Raw genomic sequence first — 26042 nt, forward strand, 5'->3', positions numbered from 1 at the left:
TTGGCGTATCGTTATGAACGTAACTCGGTATGTGTCTTTGGCACCATGCGCTAACAGTATTTAAAAAGTGTTGAAGCAGCGCCACTTTGTGGTCAAAAGTTATAATGAAATTTCCAAGCTAATAACTTTTGATTAAATTATCCTACTGTAATGAAACTGGTCTTAATAAATTTACTGGGTCATGTTAGGAACATAGATAATTTTGCCAGTCAGCCAAACTTCCTGTCCAAAATTTAGATTTTCTTTAAAAACGTACTTTTTCGTTCTCCTCATAGACCGTTTGCCCGATTTTCACCAGATTCGAGTCAGATCATCTTCAGACTATGCCGAAAAAAAGTTATAGATTTCATGGCGATAGACGAAACCGTTTTTGTGCATTTTAATACATCTTAAAATGTATTATTGCTCGTTGTTGGTGTGACTTTTCATGTTCTTTGTGCTTGGCCCCAGTAATTGCTGCTTGCAGCTATATAATTATTTTATTTATTATTTTAAAAACTATTTGTTTTTACTTAATTATATTTTTATTTAAAAAAATCTAAACCTATACCCATTAAAAACCCTCAATATATCCAGATAGTTTAGCTATAAATGTTAGTATTTTATTTAAGTATCTATTTTTTTACTCTTATGTTTTAACTTTTGGAATGTATATACTAAATGAACAGATAAAAAGATTAAAAAGTTATTAAAAATGACTTACGGTCGAGAGCTGTGGATTATGGGAAAGAGCACATTCAGTGTGCCATTCTGAACACAGACAGCATCAGGGCAGTTTCATAAAAATAAAAATAAAAAAATCACCTGGACACTGATTAATTCTGAAGTTTATTTGTCCCGTTTCATTAAGAATTTTGATTAATCAAAAGGCCTTATAAACAGTTTATGGCTCGCAGAGACACTGATTGCTTACAGGAAAGATTCTTCTAAACAAATCCCATCAGTTCACTAAAATGCTAACAGATTGCATCTTTGTGTGTAGTGCCATCTTTGTGACGACATACTATTCGCTTAAGGCCAAAGGGTACTTAACGCAGCATCGGAAAATTTCAATTTCAAACACAAACCATCTTAATGCACAGAATGCAGTGAGGTTTTGTTTAATTTCTGACATGTGGAGGGTTTATGGGACAGAACGGACCTCAGGTGGTCGCTTCAAAACTGCATCTGAAATGCAGTCTCTTCATGCACAGGCATCCTTCATAGTACCTTATTTAATAGTCTGTTACAGATCATCAAGTTTCAATATCAAAAACGTGTATCTGACAAGATCTTTCTGTCGATGAGATCGCAGTACAAGCGTGCCACGCATCATGTCGCGATCTCAGCTAATCTATGAGCCGACAAACGCACATACGCACTCTCTCACACATATACAAACACTTTAAAAAACATTGTAAAATGAACAAACAAATGACATACATGAAAACATGAATCACGTTCCCATGATCGGACAAAATCAAAAACAAAAAAAAAGCAACAGAAAAACTGACAGAGAGACCCAGAGAAAGTCAGCGGGTGAAAAACCGGAGCAAATCCCCCATAACGCTTTGGGCCTGACGCATAGTGACCCTTTATTTTCTGTGATGTCATCATTCAGAGCCTTTTCGGTGACCACAGCAGTGACCGCAGACACCCCTCGGACCCTATAACAGCAGCACTAGAGGACGAGGGACAGATAACCCTCGGCATGAGAGCTCCTGACCAGGGCGAGAGAGAGAGAGGGCTGACGGGGCGTTCTGGGGGTCGGGGCGGAGGACAGGTGGGGCCGGGGGTCGTCCCGGGGGGCTAGCGGTTGTTCTTGGCTGCCTCCTTAGCCGCAACGATCAGTGGTGTGAGGCTGGACAAAGGCTTGGCCACTTTCAGGAACTGGTGCTGCAGGGGGAAGACAGAGACATCTCTTATTATGCGTATCAAGGCTACATTTATTTGATAAAAAATGTTGTAATACTGTGAAATATTATTACAATATAAAATAACTGTTTTCTATTTGAATAAATTTTAAAATGTAATTTATTCCTGTGATGCAAAGATGAATTTTCATCATTACTCAAGTCTTCAATGTCACATGATCCTTCAGAAATCATTCTATGATAATTTGCTGCTCAAGAAACATTTCTGACCATTAACAATGTATTACCTCAATATTTTATGGACACCGTGATGCATTTTTATTTTTCTGAATGGAATTCTTTGATGAATAGAAAGTTCAAATAAACAGAATTTGTTTGAAATAGAAATCTGTAGCATTATAAATGTATATACAGTAACTTTTGATCAATTTAAAGCATTCTTGCTGAAGTAAAGTATTAATTCCTTTGTTTAAAACTACAATATTACTTACACCAAACCTTCAAACAGTAATGTATATTGACAAGTATTTGAAGAGTTTTGAACCTGTTTTGATAATTTTTTTACTTAGTTGAATTAATTAAAACATATAATTGATAATTTGATCATAAAGTTTAATTTATTGTCCCTCATACAGCCAACTATTTCAAAAACTGTTTAAACCTAGTCAGCTAGAAAGTGTACTGTGGATTTCAGTTCTTATTGTTAAATTCTATTTTCTGCTCCCACACACTCTGATGACTGAGATTTCCAGCAGCTTTTCACATTATTTACACAAGTTTCTCCATCTGCCTTATTTAATGCACTATTGAGTCATATAATGCGTTACACAACCTCACTCCTGATGCTCTCATACTTTCAGCTTCTGGGGCTTTTCTAGAAAGTTCTGGCATCACTTTTATTCCAACTAACAGACGTGAGTTTTCATAATCAGACGTGAGTGTGGGAGTGACATAAGAGCAGGAGGGAGAGAGGCTTTTATGGAGCCGACACTGAATGATATTATCTGAATTAAATTTCTAGAAAATCTAGGTAACACTTTATTTTGATAGTCCACTTTAGACATTCTACTAACTATAAGTAACTTTGCAACTACATCTCAACTAACTGTCATTAGAGTATCTGTAGACTGTCTGATTAATATTTACTAAAACTTTATTTTTTCGGTCCCCCAACAGACATTCTACTGACTATAAGTAAATTGGCAACTACAATTCAACTTATTCTACTAACCCGAACCCTAACACCTAACCGTAACCTACCAGTCTACTGACAGTATGCTAATACTCTAATGACAGTTAGCTGAGATGTAGTTGCAAAGTTACTTATAGTTAGTAGAATGTCTAAAGTGGACTATCAAAATAAAGTGTAACCAAAATGGAATATAGGCTTGGAATGGAGATAATATACACACTACATAACAAAAGAAGCTTTTTTTTTTTGATTTTTATTTTATTTTATTTTTTATAAATGTTATAGAGGTTATTGCTATAAATTAAAAAAATCTAAATAAAAAAAATGCGGTAATGTATGAAGGACAATAAATTAAACTAAAAAAAAAAAAAAATCTAATGTTTTATCAGTTAATCAGTAACTAAATACAATTAATACAATAAATAATACCTTAACAAATAAACTTTCTAAATTAACAAATATAATTATATTAATAATTTATAATAACACAATAACAAATAATTTAAAAATGTACCTTTAAACCTTAAAAAAGTCAGCTGCATTATTTAATCCATTTGCTACTCAAGTCTATTTATTTCCTAGCCATGAAAAGTAATTTGAAAAGCAATGAATGGATAATCGATTGTTTCCTCTTTATTTTCTAGAAATTTCCACATCTGCATTTTAAGCCACTATTCACTGATAAGGGTCAAGCATTAAAGGGATAGTTCCCCCAAAATGAAAATTAGCCCATGATTTACTCATTATCCTAGGTGTATATGACATTCTTCTTTCAGAGGTACACAATTGGAGTTACATACATTTTTTTTCCTAGTTCTTCCAAAATTTATAATGGCAGTGAATTGTTGGGTCATTTTTAAAGGGGGGGTGAAATGCTGTTTCATGCATACTGATCTTTTTACACTGTTAAAGACTTGGAATCCCATACTAAACATAGACAAAGTTTCAAAAGTTAAGGTGGACGTTTGATGGGAGTATTTCTTTGTCAAAAATACTACTTCCGGTTAGTCATAAGTTTCGGCAAGTTTTTTGAGATCATGCGTCCCCTTTGACGTTAATGGGGGCGGAATTTCCTTGTATGGGCCTTACGGACAATTCTACCGGAAGCGCGTGAGAGAGAGCGAGGGAGAGAGCGAAAGCAACAGCCTACGCCCATCAAAGCGGTGGCTTGTAGGATGCTGGACAGGTGATGTGCACATAACAATGTCACCAAAAAAGTGCGTTTTTGGTTGCCAGACCAAGACAGTCCTGCACAGATTCCCCAAAACCCCGTGTTAAGGCAACAGTGGATGGAATTTGCTTTTCCGGATCAGCAACTGAGTTGCGCGAATGTTTATATCTGTTCGCTGCATTTCGGTGCCGACTGTTTCATAAACAAGGCCCAGCTCGACGCCGGATTTTCCCAATCGCCTAATGCTGAATGATGGAGCAGTCCCAACGTTAGAAGGGTGAGTGAGACTGCTTCAAATGTCTGTTTTTTTTTTTAGTCCGCTTACTGTCTACACAAACCACGCGTAAACACACAAACACACGTGCACAACTGCACTTCCCACATGTACACCTTCAAAGACAAAAATACGACGATATAATTCAAGTATAAATATGTAAATAACACAAGCCGCTAAGCATATTATATAGTTAGTGTATAACTTGTACCACATAGAGACGTCCTGCTCTAGTCGTTTTTGCTGCTGCTCCTGTTCAACTGCAGCCTCTGGGTCTGATTCCGGATCATAGATGTATGGCTGTATCTGATTAAAAGCCATATTTTTATTTTGAATAAAGTTTTTTTCCCGCTGTTGACACAGCTTTACGACGCACTCGACTCAACATAGCAGCAGCGAGCACACGTCATTATTTAGCTCCGCTCACACGACACGCCCCCACCCGCTCGGCTTTTTTCGGAAAGACTCGGAACAGCGCATCTTTCTTATATAATTATTAAAAAAATAAAGACTTTTCGGAGATATGCAGGATGCAATGCTACTCTATAGGTACTCAAGATTGACATGACACTGACTGAAACTGAGTGTTTCACCCACCCTTTAAAGTCCATAAAAGTATATCTATCATCATACAACTGCTCCACACAGCTCCGAGGGGTTAATAAAGTCACCTCTAAAGCGAAGTGGAAAAAAAACTTTATAGACTAAAATAATGAGCTTCCTACGGTCAGCTTATGGTAAAAGAGTATCTGACGCATGGCAAGCTTTAAACAAAGCCTCTCGCGGATAGGGCTGGGCAACAAACTCAAGCCCCTCTTCTCTAATGTAGAAATCATCTGCCATTTCTCTTTAAAAATTCTTGTTTTAGACTCAAATTAATAACTGGTGTTTTGTTTTGCTCTATTCTCTTCGCTTCTGCGTTTGTCAATACACATGTGTCAAGGGTTCAAGGGTTAAGGGTTACTCTTTCACCATAAGTCGACTTGCTACCGGTGACTGCCGAAAGCTAGTTACTTTAGTCTGTAAAGTTTTAAATATGAATATTTTTCTTACACAAACACGCCACTTTGCTTCAAAATGACTTTATTAACACCCTGGAGCTGTGTGGAGCTGTTATACATTCGCGAATAAAGCACCATTTCCATCCAATGAGTAAACAAGAACAAAATCACTTCCTGAGGTGTCGCTAAATATCACTAAGAAAAATGGAAGTAGGATAAATCACTTAACATTACCACATAAACGTGGTAATGTTATCTAGCTCCACAGTCGTGCAAGACTGTAGTTCTGGGGGTAAAGGTAATTATACTGAACTACTTTTTGACAACTTTGCACAGGCATTTCAGAACTACCAAACCAGCAGCTTGCCATGCAACAAGATCGGTCCAATGGTTATTCCAATTATGCCATCCCATCCCATCCCATCCCATCTTTTTTTTATGTGCATCAAAGAACTTATTCAGTAAATGTGTTACCATCATAGTTTGTGTGCATATTTCCTTATTCTCAATTGAGTGTATAAGTTTTATATGTGCATTTTTAGAATTTATACGCCTCTTGGTGTATCCATCCAGCGTTTTTTTATGCAATATAACTGTAACAGGACCAGGAAGAAAACACTGAACACACACACACACACACACCTGTAAGAGTTCCTTTGCTGAGCCCCTCTTCTCCACGTCCATTTCTAGACAGCAGTTTAAAAAGTCACGAAACACGGAGGAGAGTTTCTCTGGGTTCTGCAGCTCTGGAGTTCCATTGGTGGCGATGAGGTACAGAGCCTGGACAACGGGACACACAAAAACCATGAACATTAAATACAGCACCAGAGGCTTTCATTTGAAAGGCCATTTGAAATGCTCTTGGATATATTAAAAACTTAAGGAATAACCATCAAGAGGTTTCTAGTAAGCAAGGAGTCAAATATTCATTCATTTATACATTCATTCATCAAATCAGGAACAGATGTGTTATTAAAATATATACACATTTAGGGATTATAGGGGTTATGGCCCTAAATGATTACCACGGTATTCTTATGAACCATGGTATTCTTTTCAGTACCTTTGTTGTTCCATCTAAAAACAGTTCATGGTTTTGTTAATCACCCAGGACCATAAATCAATCAAAATATCATGGTGTTACCATCAGATACCGTCACCATTATAGTACCGTTATATACAATGGAAATGTTTAGAGTATCATTTCTAAGGTGTTCCAGCATACATGTCTAATTTGAACCTATATTGATAAGATGCACATAATGCTGAGTAAAGGTTTAGATGTCTTTAATCTTACCCTTAGAGGGTTTTCGTTGAGGTACGGTGGTTCGCCCTCTATCATCTCAATTGCCATGATGCCCAGGGACCAGATGTCCACTTTGGGTCCGTAGGCCTTGCGGGTCACCACCTCCGGTGCCATCCAGTAGGGCGTCCCCACCATGGTGCTTCGTTTGCTTTGTTCAGGAGTGATCTGAGCGCAGAAGCCGAAATCAGCTGAGAGACACAGATAGACAAATGTTTAGACATAATCATATGTGGCTGATTATCACTTCATGTGATATCAAATATACAGCAGGAGTAGTGAAGCATGGTCATAATCTGGATTCTTGCTCCCTCTACTGGCCAAAAAAGAAGCCTTTGCAGTTTGCACAAACTGCACAGTTTGTCATATTCAGAATAGGACCCGCATCATATTCAGGCTTCCTTTAAATCCTTATCAAAGCCAAGGATGAAAAATGTACCATTATCATCAAGACCTCATTTAAACAGCACTCAAGGCCGAGACGTAGGTCCATATATCACTAATATACATGAAAATTAACAAGCCAAAACAGCCCTAAATGTTTTAGATCGAAAAACTGAAACAAATTGGAAGACAAACAGTTACAAACACTCACTGAGTTTGACAGAGCCATCCATGCCCAAGAGAATGTTGTCACTCTTGATGTCTCTGTGAATAACCTGATTCGAGTGAAGAAACTCCAGGGCTTGTAGACACTGCATGGACAAGATCAACACGGTTTCAAAAACTAGTGACAGCATGCAATTATTTTAGTATTATTTAGTTTTTAGTTTAATTTTAGTCTTTTTGATGTGCTTTTATATATTTTTAAAAATAATTTTATATTTCAGTATTTTTTAAAAATAATTGTATCACTGGTTTCAAAGGCAAGTAATTTACACACACTCAAGTTGTTCCAAACCTGTATGAATGTCATTGTTCTACTGAACACAATGGAAGACATTTGGAAGAATGTTTGTAACCAAGCAGATCTCAGGCTTGATCCCATTGACTACCATAATATTTTTTCCTACTATGGTAATCAATGGGGCCCAAGATCTGCTTGGCAACCAACATTCTTCAAAATATATTATTTTGTGTTCAGCAGAACAAAGACATTTATACAGGTTTGAAACAACCTGAGTGTGTGTAAATTTTTCATTTTTCAGAATTTTCATTTTGGGGTGAACTATCCCTTTAAGTCCAGTCCCAGACTAAAGTGCATGTTTGAGCTATTTTAAATGAAAGAAACTAGCACTTACATATCTTAAAATATTTCAGTGACATTTTCCCCCAGTTTTACTACAATGATTTTTCCCCCCCAGCAATTACCACAATGATTGATTTGAAGTTTTAGATTATAATAACAATGGTTAACTGGAGAAATAAATCCATCCAAGATGGTGAACATCAAGAGAAATGTTAAATATGCACTATGTAACTTTTCCGTCCCCTAGAGGTCGCCTATTCAAAACAAAGGCCTAGATTGATGACGCCAAGTTTACGTGCAGAATCTTGGTACATGTGGTCTTCCTGTGGAAAAGAATTAGGATAGGACTCGGGTAGAAATCAAGTTTATGGATGCGATTATTAATGTTACTATATTATGATGCAGAGCAGGATCGAGAATTTTGGGAGCTAAGCAAGGCCGCCTGCTGTAGCGATTGTTAATAAGATGAACGCAACACCCGCCTTGCAAGCAGCGGGACTTTTATTATGCCACAGTCGCCGGCACCATTTCCGCTTTTCCGGTCATGAGTATGAGGTAAAGGAGCTCTGTTTATCATAAAATACATTTGAGTGTGTTGAAAATGATGTTATGACGTTACTCTGTGCATTCACATGGCGGCTGCTATGACATGTGTTACACACTGCAATAAGAGAGTGAAGCGTTTCTGCAAAATAAAACCTGGAAACCGAGGGTGACACAGATAGGACGCCATTGATAGGCGACTCCCTCACATGTCCGGTTCCTTGGATAAAAAGACAATTTTCTCAGATTTACAAATAGTTGGAAACATTTGTGATATTGCAAGTTCTCAATTGAAAATAATAAATAACATTGGTCTGGTGGTTTTTGGATATTTTACTGAATTTTTAAAAAATAGTGCACCTTTAATTGTTAAGTTTATATAGTTATATTAATTATATACTAAATATAGTTGCAATGAGTATACATTTCAGAACACGTTTATGATTATTAAGCTATTTTGTCATCTTTCGACAAGCTGGATGGTGCCTTACATGGCTGACATCGCCGTCGGTGTATGAATGGGTGAATGTGAGGCAAAATGTAAAGCGCTTTGGATGGGCATAGGGTCTGTTGAAAGCGCTATATAAATGCAGTCCATTTACCATCTTTTGTAATGAACGCTATTTTTAAGAGTTGGTGCCTATGAAGAGAGTTGCAAATCAGTCACTTATGAGCCTCCATTTCCCTTGGGATTCGGCCTTAGTAGATAGCGAGAGAAAAAAAACTTATGGTAAGTAGAATAATTTCACACTCACTTCCCGACAGACAGCGGCGATCTGTGCTTCATCCATACATGTTTCCGTCACCACGTCGGTCAGGGAACCTCCTGCCAGATACTCCATAACCACCCAGAGCTCGTCCCCCACCAAGTAACTATGGCAACAAGACAGCATCGTCAACAACATGGTCACATTGCTGAGTGATGCAGCGGCCTTGCCGTGACAACAGAATTATTGTACACTTCTGCTTTTATTAGTGTAGACATGAAGAAATACACCATGGACACAGAGATAAGTTTTAGATTTCATTAGATAATAAGACTTTGTTTTTAAAAAATATTTTAAATTTTTTTAGTTCTTCTTTTTGGTGTCTTAAACGTCACCATTTTTTAAAAAAAGATTATGCTTAAAGACCCACTGAAATCAAAATGGAAGGTTTTTTTTTTGCCTTTTTATGACCGTGTTAGCCTTAAAGTTATGAATAAGCTGGTATGTTCCAAAACAATGGCAAAATTTGCATTTAGGAGATAAGCATTCAAAATTTACAGTCTCTCACTTCCATTAAAACGAATTAAAGATTTTGATGACATCATCGCAGACTTCACCTTCTTATCAAATCTTCTGTCCAATCAAATGCTGTCTAGAATCTAAAGTCCGTCCCCTACGCTGCTGAAGTTGCGGCTGAAATAGGTCAGTTGTTCACAAATTTACTAATTTCTACATGGTGAAAGGCACATGGCACATGTGATAGGAAACGATTCAGTGTAAAAATGCTTCATTTGAGGCAAATGAAGCCTGTTTTTACGTTAGTTTCACGCACCACAGCAGCGCACACACACACCAATGACTCTGGTCTAAATTTAGACTACAGACACAAGAGCGCAGCGCGGATCTTATGCGCGAGTCGGCGCAGAAAACAAAAAATATCTCACCCATTTGAATTCTGCACAGAATTCTGCATTTCAAAGCAATGTGGAGGAGATTATGATGATAAACAGTGTTAGAGGAAACTGGCTTTACCAAACAGAAAGGTCCCCTCTAGTCACACTGTATATTAACGAAGCGCTATTGGCTGTTTCAAAAAAGGGGAGGAGCTGATAACAGCTGGAGCCGTTTGGGGAAATCACGTCAACACACTGAATAATGCGGCGCATTTCAAGGCACTTGAGTGGGCCTTTAAGAAAGTTAACTTAAAGGGATAGTTCACTTTGAAATAAAATTTTCACTTCCAGCGCTTTCCGCGCTTGCGCAGACTAAAGCCAGAACGTGCGAATGTCACAACAGGAAACACGAACGCGCACCCTCGGATCAGTCGGACGTAGTGGTGTACAAGAGGTAAAAACAATATAAATACTGTTTGTTTTCTCACGCAAACCGCTCGTTTCGTGTCTTAGCCCATTAGTGTGTACTCACGATGGGGGATTGTTTAATTTGGACTTCTCTGTGTATGCTTTTTGAGGTGGTGACCATAGACCGACATTATGTGAGGCACAGACAAGAACGGTTTGACCTAAAATGATCAAAATTAAAACTACTGGGGAAACAAATACTCCTACATCTTGGATGCCCATGAGGTAAGCTAAAACATAAAAATTTAATTTCCAAGTGAACTATCCCTATAAAGAAAATACAACATAAATAAAATAAAAAAATACTAAACAAAAATAAAAGGCAACAGTTTAAAAAATAAAAAATAAACAGTATTCTTGTATAAGCTGTGAAAACAAGTACATTATATTGGACTATTTTATATGATTTTGTTTCTAAACTAAATGTATACATTTATTTAAAAAAAATTAAAGAAAAAAAAATATTTAAAAAAAGAGGATATTTTAACTGGAAAGCCAGATAAAATACTGATTAGGCAAATGATTTTACCTGTCCAGGTAATTGACGATGTTGGGGTTCTTGTTTTCCCTCATGACTAAGATCTCGTTGATGATCAGCTCTTTCTTGGGCTGCTGCTGTAGGTTCATCTGTTTGATGGCCACCTGAGAGAACAAACATCAGAATAAAAGCTTTTAGACACACTTGAAGATTAATCTGAGAGTCTTGGGCTCCATTAGCCCTGTCTCTGAGCATCTCTCCATTAACGTGAATGAGAGTTAGCTTTGAGATTAGCTCTCTTTGTGTGTAGGTATGATTACAGCGTGCGCTCAGCTCAGAGGAATGCCATCAGATCAATAACACATGCCGTATCCCCTGATTCATTGTTATCGATCAGAGAAAATGTCGAAGTCTCTGTCGGAATCGCATAAATGATGACGACAGGTGCCCTCTATTAACCGTAAGAGCATGTGGACACTGGAAAGGCTGTCGATATTGCCAAACCCATGATAAGAGTTCTCCAAATGGAAACAAAATCATTAAACCTATAAGCAAAAATAACAGCGATGCTTGCTTTATTTGTAGTGTTTGAGAAGTACGGACCTAGTGAGCAGATGTACGTCATCCATTATCTTTAAGACAAGACAAAACATTAAAAATTATTGATATATTGATTTATATTTCATTTTATTTATGCTTTATTTTTTATTTTATTTTGTTTTATTTTATTTGTTTTATTTAAATAAAATAAATAAATAAATAAAAATAATAATAATAAAAAAAAAATCTGCTCAACTGATCTTGTTTGCTTGTGTTTTGCTGGAAATCACCAACATGCTCTTTAAGAACAAATTATATGTTAACATTTGTCAAAAGTGCAATATGAAGTTTGTTTAAATCATAAACCATATGAGCAATAACCAAACACCCCTAATAAGGCAAGCATCACTATTATTATTATTGACCTAGTGAGCAGGTGTCCGTCACATTTCATTTTAAGCATTATATTCGAATGGACTAACATCATTTAACGTCTGTAATACATGATGCATTTGCTTGTTAATGTTGTTTTAACATAAATCTGGAAATGTTATAGCTTCATATTGCAGATGAGCAAACATTTTTCTTGAAGAAAGCACGTCTAGATGAAGTATGTGGAATCAGTGGAGAAACACATTGCTGGCTGGCACCTCAAAAGTCTCACCTCTTGCCCTGTGGCGATGTCTATGGCTGTGTAGACTGTTCCAGACGCCCTGATGGGGTAGGAAGTAAAGATTTGGATGAATGTTTGAAGATCATAATACATCAAATGTCCATCAGAATACTCACCCCTGGCCAATCTTCTCAAAACGTGTGTACTTCTTCTTCGGGTCACCCACGCTGACTATACTTCCTGTGGAGTAAGGGTCACAAGTTATTTTCAGAGATATAAAAAAATAAAAATACCAAAAATGAACAATTTTAAAAGAGAGAAAATAATTAAAATGTAGCACATTTTAAGACAGAGCTGCACAAATTGATTAAATTTATAATTCAAACTGTGATATGAATTTGTGTAATTATTAAACTCGAGATTAGAAGGTGACGTAAATGTAAATGTTTCTTTTTTCTTTTTATCATATTTATTAAAAAATATAAAGTGTGTCATTTTATATGTTAAAAAACAGTAAATATGTTGCTTTTATTTTATTGTTATTATTATTATTATTATTATTATTATTATTATTATTATTATACAATTATTTGAGTTCCAAAATGTGTATGAAATGTTATCTGATATATTATCTTGTATTTTGTTGGAAATAAACAGCCATCACTTTATAGTTATTTTCAAATGCTTTGTTATTTATGCCTTTTGTTAAATATTAGTCAAGAGTGTAATGTAACACTTTTGTACATTCATTTTGAGGATAAAATGTAATTCAATCATCCGAATCAGGCAGCCCAAGTTTGTTACTTCAGTCAGACACATTCTGTGGCAGGAGAAGCAAACAATCCTTTCCAGTCAAAACAAGTTGACCAAGCAGAAGAATGAGAGAAAGAGAGGGGGTGCGGGGGAGAGGGAGGGAGGGAGAGAGAGAGAGAGAGAGAGAGAGAGAGAGAGAGAGAGAGAGAGAGAGAGAGAGAGAGAGAGAGAGAAATAAAAATGCCTCTAAACCTTTAGGAAAAGACAGATTTACAGGCAGTGAGGTAACAGAGGTTTGGAAAAGACAGAAAGGAACAAGGCCAAGAGCTGATCAGAGTTTTACGACGTCTCTGAGTCTTAAATTTAGGCCACATAAGGGAAAGACAAGAACATCTTCAGTTTGATGTGTAGCCTGGCAACCATTGATGAATGGATGTTCTAAATGAAGAACGACAAATCTTTGGCCAAGAGGGGCCTGAACTGACAGAGTGGGGCAGGAGAGACACACTGGATGGCTGCAGCAGCATCCCGTTCTTACCAGTAGAGGGCGATCTGAGCACGTCTGTAGCATGGGGTTTTTAATAAAGACACAGGTTCTTAGAAAGTCATGCATCTCCTGGGCCACTCATAAAAAATAAATGACTGGGAATAATTTCAGCCAAAATGACATGCAATATAAAAATAATGCATATACAGGATAATAAAATAATAACAACGGGAAAAAATACAACATAAATGTATGTGTAATTGTGCGCAATCAAGAAATGACAAATACGCCATACATACTTTATATGTCAGGAATAATATGCAGTCAGCCGGTCATTAAAGTAAAATAAACATTGACAGGGTGACAGCACCTTGACGGCAATAATAACTTGCTGACGGCACATTATGCTGCTTATTACAGGCCTATTTACTAAATAAATAAATAATTGGACATGAAATATTGATTTGTATGTATATTATTATACTACAAGAAAGAGACCCGAAGAGACACATGGATCTAGCATAGCTAACTAGAAAACCAGTTGCCAGGATTGACATTATTATTGTATTTTTTTATTTTATTTTTTTGTGTGTGTGTCTGTGTGTATACATAATATAAATATTTATTTAAAAAAATTGCATATATATGTATGTGTGTGTGTATATATATCATCATATATGTCATCGTACGTGCATGTCCACTGTGAGAGACATAAGTATTTGAACACCTAAGAAAATCACTGTTAATATTTGGCACAGTAGCCTTTGTTTGCAATTACAGAGGTCAAACGTTTCCTGTAGTTCTTCACCAGGTTTGCACACAATGCAGGAGGGAATTTGGCCCACTCCTCCACAGAGATCTTCTCTATATCAGTCAGGTTTCTAGCCTGTCACTGAGAAACACGGAGTTTGAGCTCCCTCCAAAGATTCTCTTTTGGGTTTACGTCTGGAGACTGGCTAGGCCACGCCAGAACCTTCATATGCTTCTTACAGAGCCACTCTTTGGGTCATTGTCATGTTAGAAGACCCGGCCTCGGCCCATACTCAGTGCTCTAACTGAGGGAAGGAGGTTGTTCCCCAAAATCTCGCAATACATGGCCCCGGTCAACCTCTCCTTAATTTAGTGCAGTCGCCCTGTCACATGTGCATAAAAACACCCCCAAAGCATGATGCTACCACCCCCATACTTCACAGTAGGGATGGTTTTCTTGTGATGGTACTCGTCATTCTTCTTCCTTCTTGGGGTGGCAGTGGCTCAGTGGTCCATGTAGATTGTCTACCAAGGTTGTTGGTTTGATCCCCGGTTCCACCAGACCAAGTGTCGAGGTGTCCATGAGCAAGACAAAACGTTTAACCCCAGCTGCTCCTGACCAGCTGGATGGCGCCTTACATGGCAGACCCTATGGTCATCGCGCTTTGGATGACCATAGGGTCTGTTAAAAGCCCTATATAAATGCAGTCCATTTACCATTTGTTCCTCCAAACACATTTAGTGGAATTATGACCAAAAAGTCCTATCAAGTTCTCATTTTGGACCACATGACTTTCTCCCTTGACTCCTCTGGATCATCCAAATGGTCATTGGCAAACTTAAGACGGGCCTGGACATGTGCTGGTTTAAGCAGGGGAACCTTCTGTTTTTTTAAGATTAAGTCTCTCACAGTGGGCATGCACATATGATGACAATTTTAGACCCCTCCATGACTTCCAAGTGGGAGAATTGGCGCGCACACATGCACGCACACACTCACCTAAAGGATTATTAGCAACACCATACTAATACTGTTTTTGACCCCCTTTCGCCTTCAGAACTGCCTTAATTCTACGTGGCATTGATTCAACAAGGTGCTGAAAGCATTCTTTAGAAATGTTGGCTCATATTGATAGGATAGCATCTTGCAGTTGATGGAGATTTGTGGGATGCACATCCAGGGCACGAAGCTCCCGTTCCACCACATTCCAAAGATGCTCTATTGGGTTGAGATCTGGTGACTGTGGGGGCCATTTTAGTACAGTGAACTCATTGACATGTTCAAGAAAGCAATTTGAAATTATTCAAGCTTTGTGACATGGTGCGTTATCCTGCTGGAAGTAGCCATCAGAGGATGGGTACAAGGTGGTTATAAAGGGATGGACATGGTCAGAAACAATACTCAGGTAGGCCGTGGCATTTAAATGATGTCCAATTGGCATTAACGCCGCATTCACACAGGGCGTAGGCGTTAACGCTTGACGGAGGGCGTGGCTGAAGCTTGGTGCTGACGCGATCGTCATAGTGACAACAGCCAATCAAATTACTTACCGCTTGGACCACAACACAACACAGAAAAGCGCCGTTTTTTGACAGCTAGAGAGACGAAATGGATGCCAATTTGGTTATATGTGCGAATGCGATTGCCCGTGTAGTTGTTGTCAGTGCACTACATAGGCTCAGCCGACGTGGTGCTCGAAGCTGTTGGGTACATTCAATCCTAAAAAAGCGCCGTCAGCGGGGAGAATACCATGTACTGGTCCGGGAGCTGCGTCTGGATGATTCACTGTTTGAGCAGTACTTCAGGATGTCCCGGGACACCTTTGACGAGTTGCTCAGCAAGGTTGGTCCGCTCATCACCAAGGCTGATACAGTGATGCGGTTGGCAATTGGACCTGCTGAGTGACTCGCTATCTGGCTATGGTAAGGATCTTTCTATAATGATTATCCTTGCTATAGACTTCCTTGTAAAGTCTCTGTATAAACTTTGTCAGCTAGAGAAAGCATTTATCTGTTATAGAAGAAAATACTTCTGTGGTTAAGTTGAGTTGTTTTAGAAGTCATAATTTTATTTAGTTAGAGACTGGTGTTACTACAATCATTACCTTGTTAACAGCTTGTTTGGGGATGTGGACAATTATGTAATACTATTATGTACATTGCACACATACTATACTATACACTGTAACGTACACATGACCTGTGTCTTTTTCTAGCCTGTATGGTAACCACTAAAAGCAGATATGATGACCATAGACAGTCTGATAAACACGGGTTCATAGTTAAAGTCACAATGCATACAAACAGTAACAGTACATTTTATGAATTTTGTACATTCTTTTTTTGTTCAGAACGATTGCCTTCAGTTAACCGTGTTGGGCACTCTACTGTCACAGGCATTGTGAGGGAGGTGGCCAGTGCCATCTGGACAGCGCTGGTGGAGGAGACTATGCCAGTTCCCAAAACAAATGACTGGAGGGCCATCGCTGACCAGTTCTATCTGCGTTGGAATTTTCCGAATTGTCTTGGTGCCATCAATGGGAAGCATGTCATATTACAAGCACCTTCAAAGTCTGGGTCCCTCTTCTATAATTATAAATCAACGTATTCCCTGGTTCTTCTGGCTGTTGTCGATGCTGATTATCTTTTTAGGACTGTAGATGTTGGGGGCTATGGCAAGACCAGTGACAGTGGAACCCTACACAATTCTTCATTTGGAGAAGGCCTCAGAGATGGCACACTTGACCTACCACCAGATGCTGCTGTCCCAGGATTTTAATGACAAATCATTCTTTGGAATAATTTATTATTATATAACATGTCCTAAACTTTGCAGCATATGGTTCAGCTCTACACAGATTGCCATTGATTTTCTCAATGACTTAACCTGCCTGTCACATCTCCTCTGCTTGAAGGGCCTTGCTGCGTGATGGCCTGTCTGTCTTCTCTGACCTGACTGTCTTCCTCTGGCTCTGGATTGATGCTGGCTAAAGGGGGCAGAGTTCGTCTTGGGATGTTGCTGGACGTCTCACGGTCGGTGAGGAATGGTGTGAGAAATCCCAACACCGCCATAAAACGCCAGGGTTGGGTCCCAGACGACCCTGCCCCACTCCTTGACATTTCCCTTTCCTTTTTCTTCTCCTTCCTGAATATGTCCCTCAATGACTTCCAACGGTTTCTATATGTATCCTCTGACATGCAAAAATGTAAATAAAGTAAACAATTCATTTAAATAAAACAAGTGTTCCTCAAGTGTTTAAACTTGTTTATTTAATAAATATTAAATAACTGAACTAAAATATGCCAAATATTTGCATATGGCAATCTGATTGGATGACGCCTGCGCTGGCGCTTGAAAAGTTGAGAAATCTTCAACTTCTGCAACGCAAGTGAAGCGCCGCGACACAACCCACAATTCAGTTCGGCAATGGATGATGTCACCCATTCAAAGTAAATGGGAAGCGTTAACGCCTACGCCCCGTGTGAATGCGGCGTAAGGGGCCTAAAGTGTGCCAAGAAAACATCCCCCCACACCATTACACCACTACCACTAGCCTGCACAGTCGTAACAAGGCATGATGGATCCATGTTCTCATTCTGTTTACACCAAATTCAGACTCTACCATCTGAATGTCTCAACAGAAATCGAGGCTCATCAGACCAGGCAACATTTTTCTAGTCCTCAACTGTCCAATTTTGGTGAGCTTGTGCAAATTATAGCCTCTTTTTCCTATATGTAGTGGAGATGAGTGGTACCCGGTGGGGTCTTCTGCTGTTGTAGCCCATCCGCCTCAAGGTTGTGCGTTTTGTGGCTTCACAAATGCTTTGCTGCATACCTCGGTTGTCACGAGTGGTTATTTCAGTCAAAGTTGCTTTTCTGTCAGCTTGAATCACTCAGCCCATTCTCCTCTGACCTTTAGCATCAACAAGGCATTTTTTCCCACAGGACTGCCTCATACTGGATGTTTTTCCCTTTTCACACCATTCTTTGTAAACCCTAGAAATGGTTGTGCGTGAAAATCCCAGTAACTGAGCAGATTGTGAAATACTCAGACTGGCCCATCTGGCACCAACAACCATGCCATGCTCAAAATTGCTTAAATCACCTTTCTTTCCCATTCTGACATTCAGTTTAGAGTTCAGGAGAGTGTATTGACCAGGACCACAGCCCTCAATGCATTGAAGCAACTGCCATGTTACTGGTTGATTTGATAATTGTATTAATGAGAAATTGAACAGGTGTTCCTAATAATCCTTTAGGTGAGTGTATGTATGTATGTATGTATATATATATATAATGCATTTTAAAGAAGATAAATAAATAAATTGTCATTATTAAGTTAATTATTATTGTTACCGCAAATATTTTCAAAGCTATATTGCGCATCACTTACGCAGTTTCTCGAGTATCTCCTCGTCAGTCATCTTCTTCTTGCGCGTCTTGTCAGCATTTTGTGGAGTGGAGGGCGTTGGGATGCTAGCGGCAGTGGTGGTGGAGGGTGTTGGGGTGGGACTGCCGCTGTCAGAGGCTGCGTTGGCGATGGGTGATGTGGCGGCGTCTTTGGTGGAGAGTGGAGGAGGAAGAGGTTCAATAACAGAGCGCGTGTAGATCTGTGGGGTGGGCAAATGTGTTGTATTAGCAGCAGATTATATTAAATAAAATTAAATAAAATTGTTATCAGCCCTGATTATTAGTAGAATAAACTGTATCACATGGGGCTAAAACGAAGCAATGGTTGATTCACAAGACATTCTGGGAAAGGATCGGACCGCTGGTACCCACAGAGACAATAAAACATATTCCTGCACAGCTCAGTCTAAAAGTGACTCAAGTGAATATAATTCTCTCCTTGACATTCAACAAACTGAACAAAACCCTCTACATTTCTGCTCACTAGAGCCTTGGGTCTTAATCTGCTCAAACAGAACCAGATCAGGGTGACCCGTCTTAAGTTTCCTGCTCTTTTCTTAGAAGAGTACTTTACAACACTGGGATTGGGCTCATGTTCTTTAATTCCTTTTGGAAACCAAAAAAAAAAAAAAAAAAAAACAGGGCACAAACAAGTGGCCATAGAGCTAAAATGTGCAGTCAGAAGTTGACTCACCACGGTGACACCAAGGAAACAGCAGTGTCCATGTTAACACTCATTTACAGCAGCCAGGATCAATCACACACTCATCATTTTTTTATTTAATATATATTATATATATATGTATATATATATATATATATATATATATATATATATATATATATATATATGTCACTTGGGGTCACTATAGCTGTAAAAAGCAACATCATGTGAGTTACAGATAATCTCCTCTGGTTTAAAGGCTGACATAATGAGGGTGAAACCCCTTCGAATTGAGTGCTGACAGCTCTCAAAGCTACACGAGTGCTGATGGAGCATCTTTAATCATCCAGGCGCCTAAAAGCCCAACAGGCTTGATCCCGTGATCTCCAGACAGATCAAGGGAATGTAATGAGGCTTCACTGCACCCCAGACGCCCCTCAGTAGCTCTCCATCAAACACACACGCTCCTGTCCTCTAGTGCAGCTGTAATAAACCTCCAGTCACCTACCCACCTCTCTGAAGACATGCATATTTATTCGGTAATTACAGGTTAGCTTGAAGGCGCCTAGAGTCAGAGAACTCATTATTCCAGACTACAGACTTGACAGTCATGCAGCTGCTCAGCCAACACCCACAACACCTTAGCATCTCTCTGTCTGTCTGTCTATTTATTCGTCTATGCTTCCGTCCGTCCGTCTGTCCATCCATCTCATTAATCTGTCTACCTTCTGTGTGTCTATCTATCATTATATCCTTCTGTCTGTCTGTCTGTCTATCCTTCTATCATTATGTCTCTTTCTGCCTGCCTATCTGTCCATCTAGCCTTCTCTTTGTCTGTCTGCCCATCTATCCATCCATCATTCTATTTATCTGTCTGCTTATCTATCCTTCTATCTATCTATCCATCCATCCATCCATCCATCCATCCATCCATCCATCCATCCATCCATCCATCCATCCATCCATCCATCCATCCATCCATCCATCCATCATCCCACCCACCCATCCATCCATCCATCCATCCATCCATCCATCCATCCATCCATCCATCCATCCATCCATCTATCTATCTATCTATCTATCTATCTATCTATCTATCTATCTATCTATCTATCTATCTATCTATCTATCTATCATGTCAGTCTATCCTTCAGTCTGTCTGTCTGTCTGTCTGCCTGTCTATCTATCTATCTGTCCGTCTGTCCGTCCATCCGTCCATCCATCTATCTATCTATCTTTCATAGTCATGTCAGTCTATCCTTCGGTCTGTCTGTCTGTCTTCCTGTCTATCCACCTATCCTTCTGTCTTTCTGTAACACCCTGTCTTGTCTATCGTGCAACCAACACAACAATCTACTAACCTCTTTGCAACTACTCAGAACACCTTAGAAAGTCACTTTAGCAACTGCCTATCCATCTAGCAAACACATAGAAACCAACCACAAACACCTACTACCTTACTAAAACTGTTTACTAAATTCATACAGAAAAGCAGTAATAATAATTGTAGTACATAAAAAATAATAAAAATAATGCAACTAAAAACCTCAGACTTACTTAGAATATATTAGCAACATGGTGAATTGCTGTAAATGACAATAAACATATTAAGCCTATAGTAAGCCTTTACTTGGGCTGAATGCATTTATTTATTTCTTGTGTGTGTGTGTTTGGGAAGTTGCAGTGACGGAAACAGTGACAATTTTTGTTTGAAGGAAGTAAAGCCTGTGTTTAGACTAATGAGGAAATGCAATTTCCAAAAACATTTACTTTAAATAGCTAAAGGTAATTTAAAAGCAGCCTAATACAGTGTAATTTGTTACCACATCATCACGCTTAACCCCGAGAATAAGAATAATTGTAATGTGACGATCAGGTGAGGATATCTAAATCAGAGAAAATCATATTATCAAGTGGTTGAATGATTTATATTAACAGCAGATTTGTTTGATGTTAGAACTGATCCATCTCTAATTGAAAGCTGGCTCTGTTGCTAGTCATGACTTGTGTCACCTACTTGTGCATGCACTACGATTTTCCTTAATACTGATTTTACTTGACTATTTACATATGTGACCTTGAAGGAATCTAAACGTAATCAGATTACAATATTTATATATATCGTGGTGCTTGGATTATATTACTGAATACTTCTTTTATAAAGTAATTTGTAACATACATTTTTAAAGTAACCCTGAGATGTTAGAACTCTGGCAACACCATAGCAACAATTTAAAACACCAAAGCAATGACAAAGCAACCATCTAGCAACCACCCAAACATAATGCCTAAGCAACTTTTAATCTTAAATGCTTATTTGAAATTTTAAAAGTTGACTTTAAGCCAAAATCTGAAAGTGTTTCTGCATTTAATTCCTTTTAGTTTTTCTTTACAATTGTTAAACTGAAATTTTGAAGAACATACTCAAAATGCCTTTTCGATGTACTTTGATAATCTATATTGACAACTTTGGCATTACAAACACTGTATGTTCAGGCAAGCACATTAAACTAAAACCGAGAATGCGATACAGACAGAGAAAGTGAGATCAGATCAATCAAATCAAGCAAAAGGCACTTTTTCCCATATGCAATACTCACAGATTTGGTGTGCTCGGGGCGGGGTGCGATCGTGGGTGGGGGTGTGGCTTCATCCTCATCATCATCCTCTGAGACGGTGTCTACGGCAGGGGTCTCGGAAACGGTCTTGGAGTTCTGTGGAGAGTGAAACAAGCCAAGCAGGAAGTGAGGCTGACCGACTGACATCACAACATGGGTGCAAAACAAACCCAACGGCAACATGCCAACCACGAGAACGGTGCTACGTTGAGCTCCAAAGGCCTCACCATCCAACCAGATACACCATAACCAGTGCATCGACTAAAAGTTTACTCTCCATCTTGCTTTGCAGCTAACCTGTTTTAGCCTGAGCTATGGAGCACAACTCAGTACTCACTACAGCACTACTCAGCAGGAGAACTGCACAAAAAGATGCTGATTCACAATGCAGAGAGAGAGAAGAGAGAGAGAGAGAGAGATGAACCCTCTGGCACCGCCTGGAGTGGCTGGCATCAATTCTGTCCTTCTGTTGAGTGGGCAGCCCTTACGGGACTCTGTCACCTTGTTGTTCACTGTATCCCTCCTGTTTTAACCCCCCCATTTCAGCTCCCTCCTCTCTAACATGCTTCTTCCTGGCAAACTTCCTCCGGTCCAATTTTTGGTCAATCTGTCATGTGAACGGAGAGGACATTTGTCCACGTTCCCCTCCTGACCTCAAACTCCCCTCAGCATGCCACAAATAAAGGTGGAAAACACAGACACCATGACTCACCACTGCGTTGGAAGAGCTGTAGTTATCCGCACCTTTATCTGAAATGAAAAAGAGACGAATGCGCAATGAGAAAGATCCATAGACCGAATCTTTAGACATCATAACTGCTTTCTTTTCAATTGCTGATGTTGATTTATAAAGGATTCAGTGGCTGATTTAGATTGATTGATTATCAAAATTGCAAATCAAATGTATGCAAAATTCCTAGAATTATAATATTTATTTGACACAACAACAAAACACATTGAGACACAATTGAATTATGAATTGGTTTTATAAAATATTTACAAAGCAATTTGTTCTTCGTTCTGCTCATCTGTCATGAATGAAGCCCAGTATTTCAAACAAAAGAAAATGCATCAAAAAGATAATAATGTCAAATGTGATTATTCATTCACAAGCTATAATATAAAATTGTATTTTTTTATATATACAAAATATTATAAAATACATAAAGGATATATATTCACTGTAGTTATTTCCAATGAATAAGTTATAAATATATATGTTCATACTTAATGGATGGACATCTACACTTCTATAGCTGTAAAATTATCAAATGTGTCACACCTGTAAAGCTCATGTATTTCTGGCTGTTGGTCGTTTCTTTAGAGTCGTAGAATTTCAGCACGTCTAGAACTGCCTGAGGATTCTTCTTCTGCTCCAGTTTGGTGATGTTGGATGTCTGGAGTAACCGTGCCCACTGCTCAGGCATGCCCTACATAGAGAGCCACAAAAACAAGCACTGAAAACTGTGCAAACGATGGTTATCAATCATTTTTAGAGTGACAATGAGGCTTTTAGAAGCATTCTTGTCGTTGCAAAGCAAAGGTCAATTTTACAGACAGATAAATATGTTCACAGAAGAGCTGTGTTTTGATCTGAATGAGTGTGTTGGTGGTGAAGACACGCTGTTGATTATCTGACCACCGGCGTCAGTTTAAGGTCTAATGGACTGAAGTAATTTAAGCGCCTCTGTTGGCGAGGCAACGTGGTTCTGACCCACCGGCTCTCATTAACACTCATTAGGCACACTGAACTCCTCTCCGTGTCACACAGGGGAAATGTGCAGCTGATGTATGGTTCAGGCAAAGATTACAGCTCATTTAATATCTTATCAAACATAATAAACCTATTGTAAAGAGGAAGATAGACCTGGACCCAGAGGTTAATGCTGTGAGTTTATTCTCTGCATTTAAGAACTCCAGTGTCAAATGGGTGGAATCTTCAGCACAATTTCTTTCTATTTGTCCTTTTTTCTTTCTTGTTTAGACATCTCAATGCACTATAAGAAGTTCTTATTGAATGTTACTTTTATATTAAGCTAGAATGTGTCTTAATTTACCACTGACACACGGTTTATTTAATCTTTATATTCAATATTTTGTTCCCAGTGTTTGGATGAGAACTATTTCACCTCAAAACTATCCAGATATCCAAATATATTTGGAGCCACAAACAGATTGTGTCATGTAAAAACACCATACATAAAATTATTTTCTACATGGACCATGTGACAAGTGTGCTGAAAAATATTTTTTTGCTCACACTTACAGTGAACTCTCCAGTGACTGCATCAAAGCCAACATGGATGGTGTGCTCAAAGTCCGAAGGCAGAGAGATCTCTGGACGCTCCTTCTTCTTATTGGCTGAAGGATAAAGATGAGGGTGGAGACACAGTTGGGTGAAAGAAGAGAAAAATAGTTAATGGATAATTAAATGTAGATGATTATTTACTGTAAACATAGACTTTTTTTCCTGTATCTTTATTAGACTGATTGTATTCATAAATTAATATTTTATTTACTCTAATTATATATACACACACTCAGCAAGTATACTGCAATTAAAACATAATTTTATAAAATCAAAATAATCTTTATAGATCTTTATTGGAAAGCACAAGGGGTGCAAAACTGCCACAGTGCCACAGCCCTGCAAGAGTTTAGTTCCAAGCCTGTCCCTGTATTTTTTAAATAAGCATGAAGGACTTAAAGGGTTAGTTCACCCAAAAATGAAATGAATGTCATTAATGACTTACCCTAATGTCGCTCCACACCCGTAAGACCTCCGTTCATCTTCAGAACACAGTTTAACATATTTTATATTTTAGTCCCAGAGCATATGCAGTCTATGCACACTTTACTGTCCATGTCCAGAAAGCTAATTAAAACATCATGAAAGTAGTCCGCATCCATACATATAAGTATTCCAGAATCTATTGAAGCATAGAAAATACATTTTGGTCCAAAAATAACACAAACTACCGCTTTACTAAGCATTGTCTTCTCTTCCTTGTTTGTGTTCAATCCTCAAATAAAGATTTAAACGGTTATGAATCAGTGAATCGATCAATGATTCGGATCTCCAATGTCACGTGATTTCAGCAGTTTGGCACGCGATCCGAATCATTGATCGATTCACAACCGTTTGAATCTTTATTTGAGGATTGAACACAAACAAGGAAGAGAAGACAATGCTGAATAAAGTTGTAGTTTTTGTTATTTTTGGACCAAAATGTATTTTCCATGCTTCAATAGATTCTAATTAACTAACTGATGTCACACATATGGACTACTTTGATGATGTTTTTATATATATAAATATAAAATATTTTAAACTGTGTTCCTAAGATGAACGAAGGTCTAACAGGTGTGGAACAACATTAGGGTGAGTCATTAATGACAATAATTTCATTTTTGGATGAACTAAACCTTTAAAGGGGTGATGAATTGAGAAATCAATGTTCCCTTGAGCTTTTGATATATAAGAGGTCATGGTAATATGAAAACTTCTAATGAAAACTTCCTTGTTAGTCAAAGAAAAGCTTTTATAGATACCAGGCTCAGCAAACGATCGTGTGCGCATCTTGACATTATCGACGAAACACCGCCTCTACAGCACGTCTAATTTAGTAGTCCCGCCCATCGATGGATGAGAAATAAATAATTGTGTTTGTTTGATAAAGACGTTTACGAGCCATGTGAGAGAATTATTCCGGTTGCCTCTTTCAAAACAATCCCTCCCTCATGTGAACTGACAGGGGAGCTGAAGCTCATTAAATATGCAAATATTATCCAATCCTAGCAGAGGACGTTTACTTCCAGGTCTCCAGTGCGTCAAGCCCATCAAAACCCATCGTTCAGGAGAGAGCCTTAAAACCAGTGTAGAAAATAGCCTATCACTTATTCATTATGATGTTTTTGAATGTAAAAACCACACAAACGTCATTAGTTGATCTCAGACAACAGTATACATTTTTTTCAAAAAGCCAATTCATGACACCTTTAACTAGCTGGATCAGGTGCGATTAGTTAGGGTTGAAGCAAAACTCTGCAGGAACTGATTTTTGCACCCCTCAGTGTTTTGTGTGCTTTTTTAATAAACGATAAACACTTTTTTGCACATGCATCTGTGGAACA

At 38.4% G+C, this 26042-nt stretch overlaps 1 protein-coding gene across 2 annotated transcripts in view; it reads right to left on the reverse strand.

Annotated features, from left to right (window-relative positions):
* Positions 1-815: 815 nt before the first annotated feature.
* The window catches only part of pak1 (p21 protein (Cdc42/Rac)-activated kinase 1), a 79080-nt gene continuing 53853 nt past the window's right edge, over positions 816-26042 (reverse strand). For both annotated transcript variants that reach the window (XM_067419950.1, XM_067419949.1), the window contains exons 3-15: positions 24175-24269; positions 23191-23338; positions 22621-22658; positions 21891-22004; positions 18610-18826; positions 12402-12465; positions 12277-12325; positions 11124-11236; positions 9282-9399; positions 7390-7489; positions 6789-6985; positions 6134-6271; positions 816-1875 (exon numbers count right to left, since the gene is read on the reverse strand). In XM_067419950.1, the coding sequence (XP_067276051.1) occupies positions 1789-1875; positions 6134-6271; positions 6789-6985; positions 7390-7489; positions 9282-9399; positions 11124-11236; positions 12277-12325; positions 12402-12465; positions 18610-18826; positions 21891-22004; positions 22621-22658; positions 23191-23338; positions 24175-24269 (1478 nt within the window). In that variant the 3' untranslated portion in view covers positions 816-1788. The remainder of the gene's footprint in view (positions 1876-6133; positions 6272-6788; positions 6986-7389; positions 7490-9281; positions 9400-11123; positions 11237-12276; positions 12326-12401; positions 12466-18609; positions 18827-21890; positions 22005-22620; positions 22659-23190; positions 23339-24174; positions 24270-26042) is intronic.

Source organism: Pseudorasbora parva, chromosome 16 (assembly GCF_024679245.1).
Source record: "Pseudorasbora parva isolate DD20220531a chromosome 16, ASM2467924v1, whole genome shotgun sequence".
Taxonomy (NCBI): domain Eukaryota; kingdom Metazoa; phylum Chordata; class Actinopteri; order Cypriniformes; family Gobionidae; genus Pseudorasbora; species Pseudorasbora parva.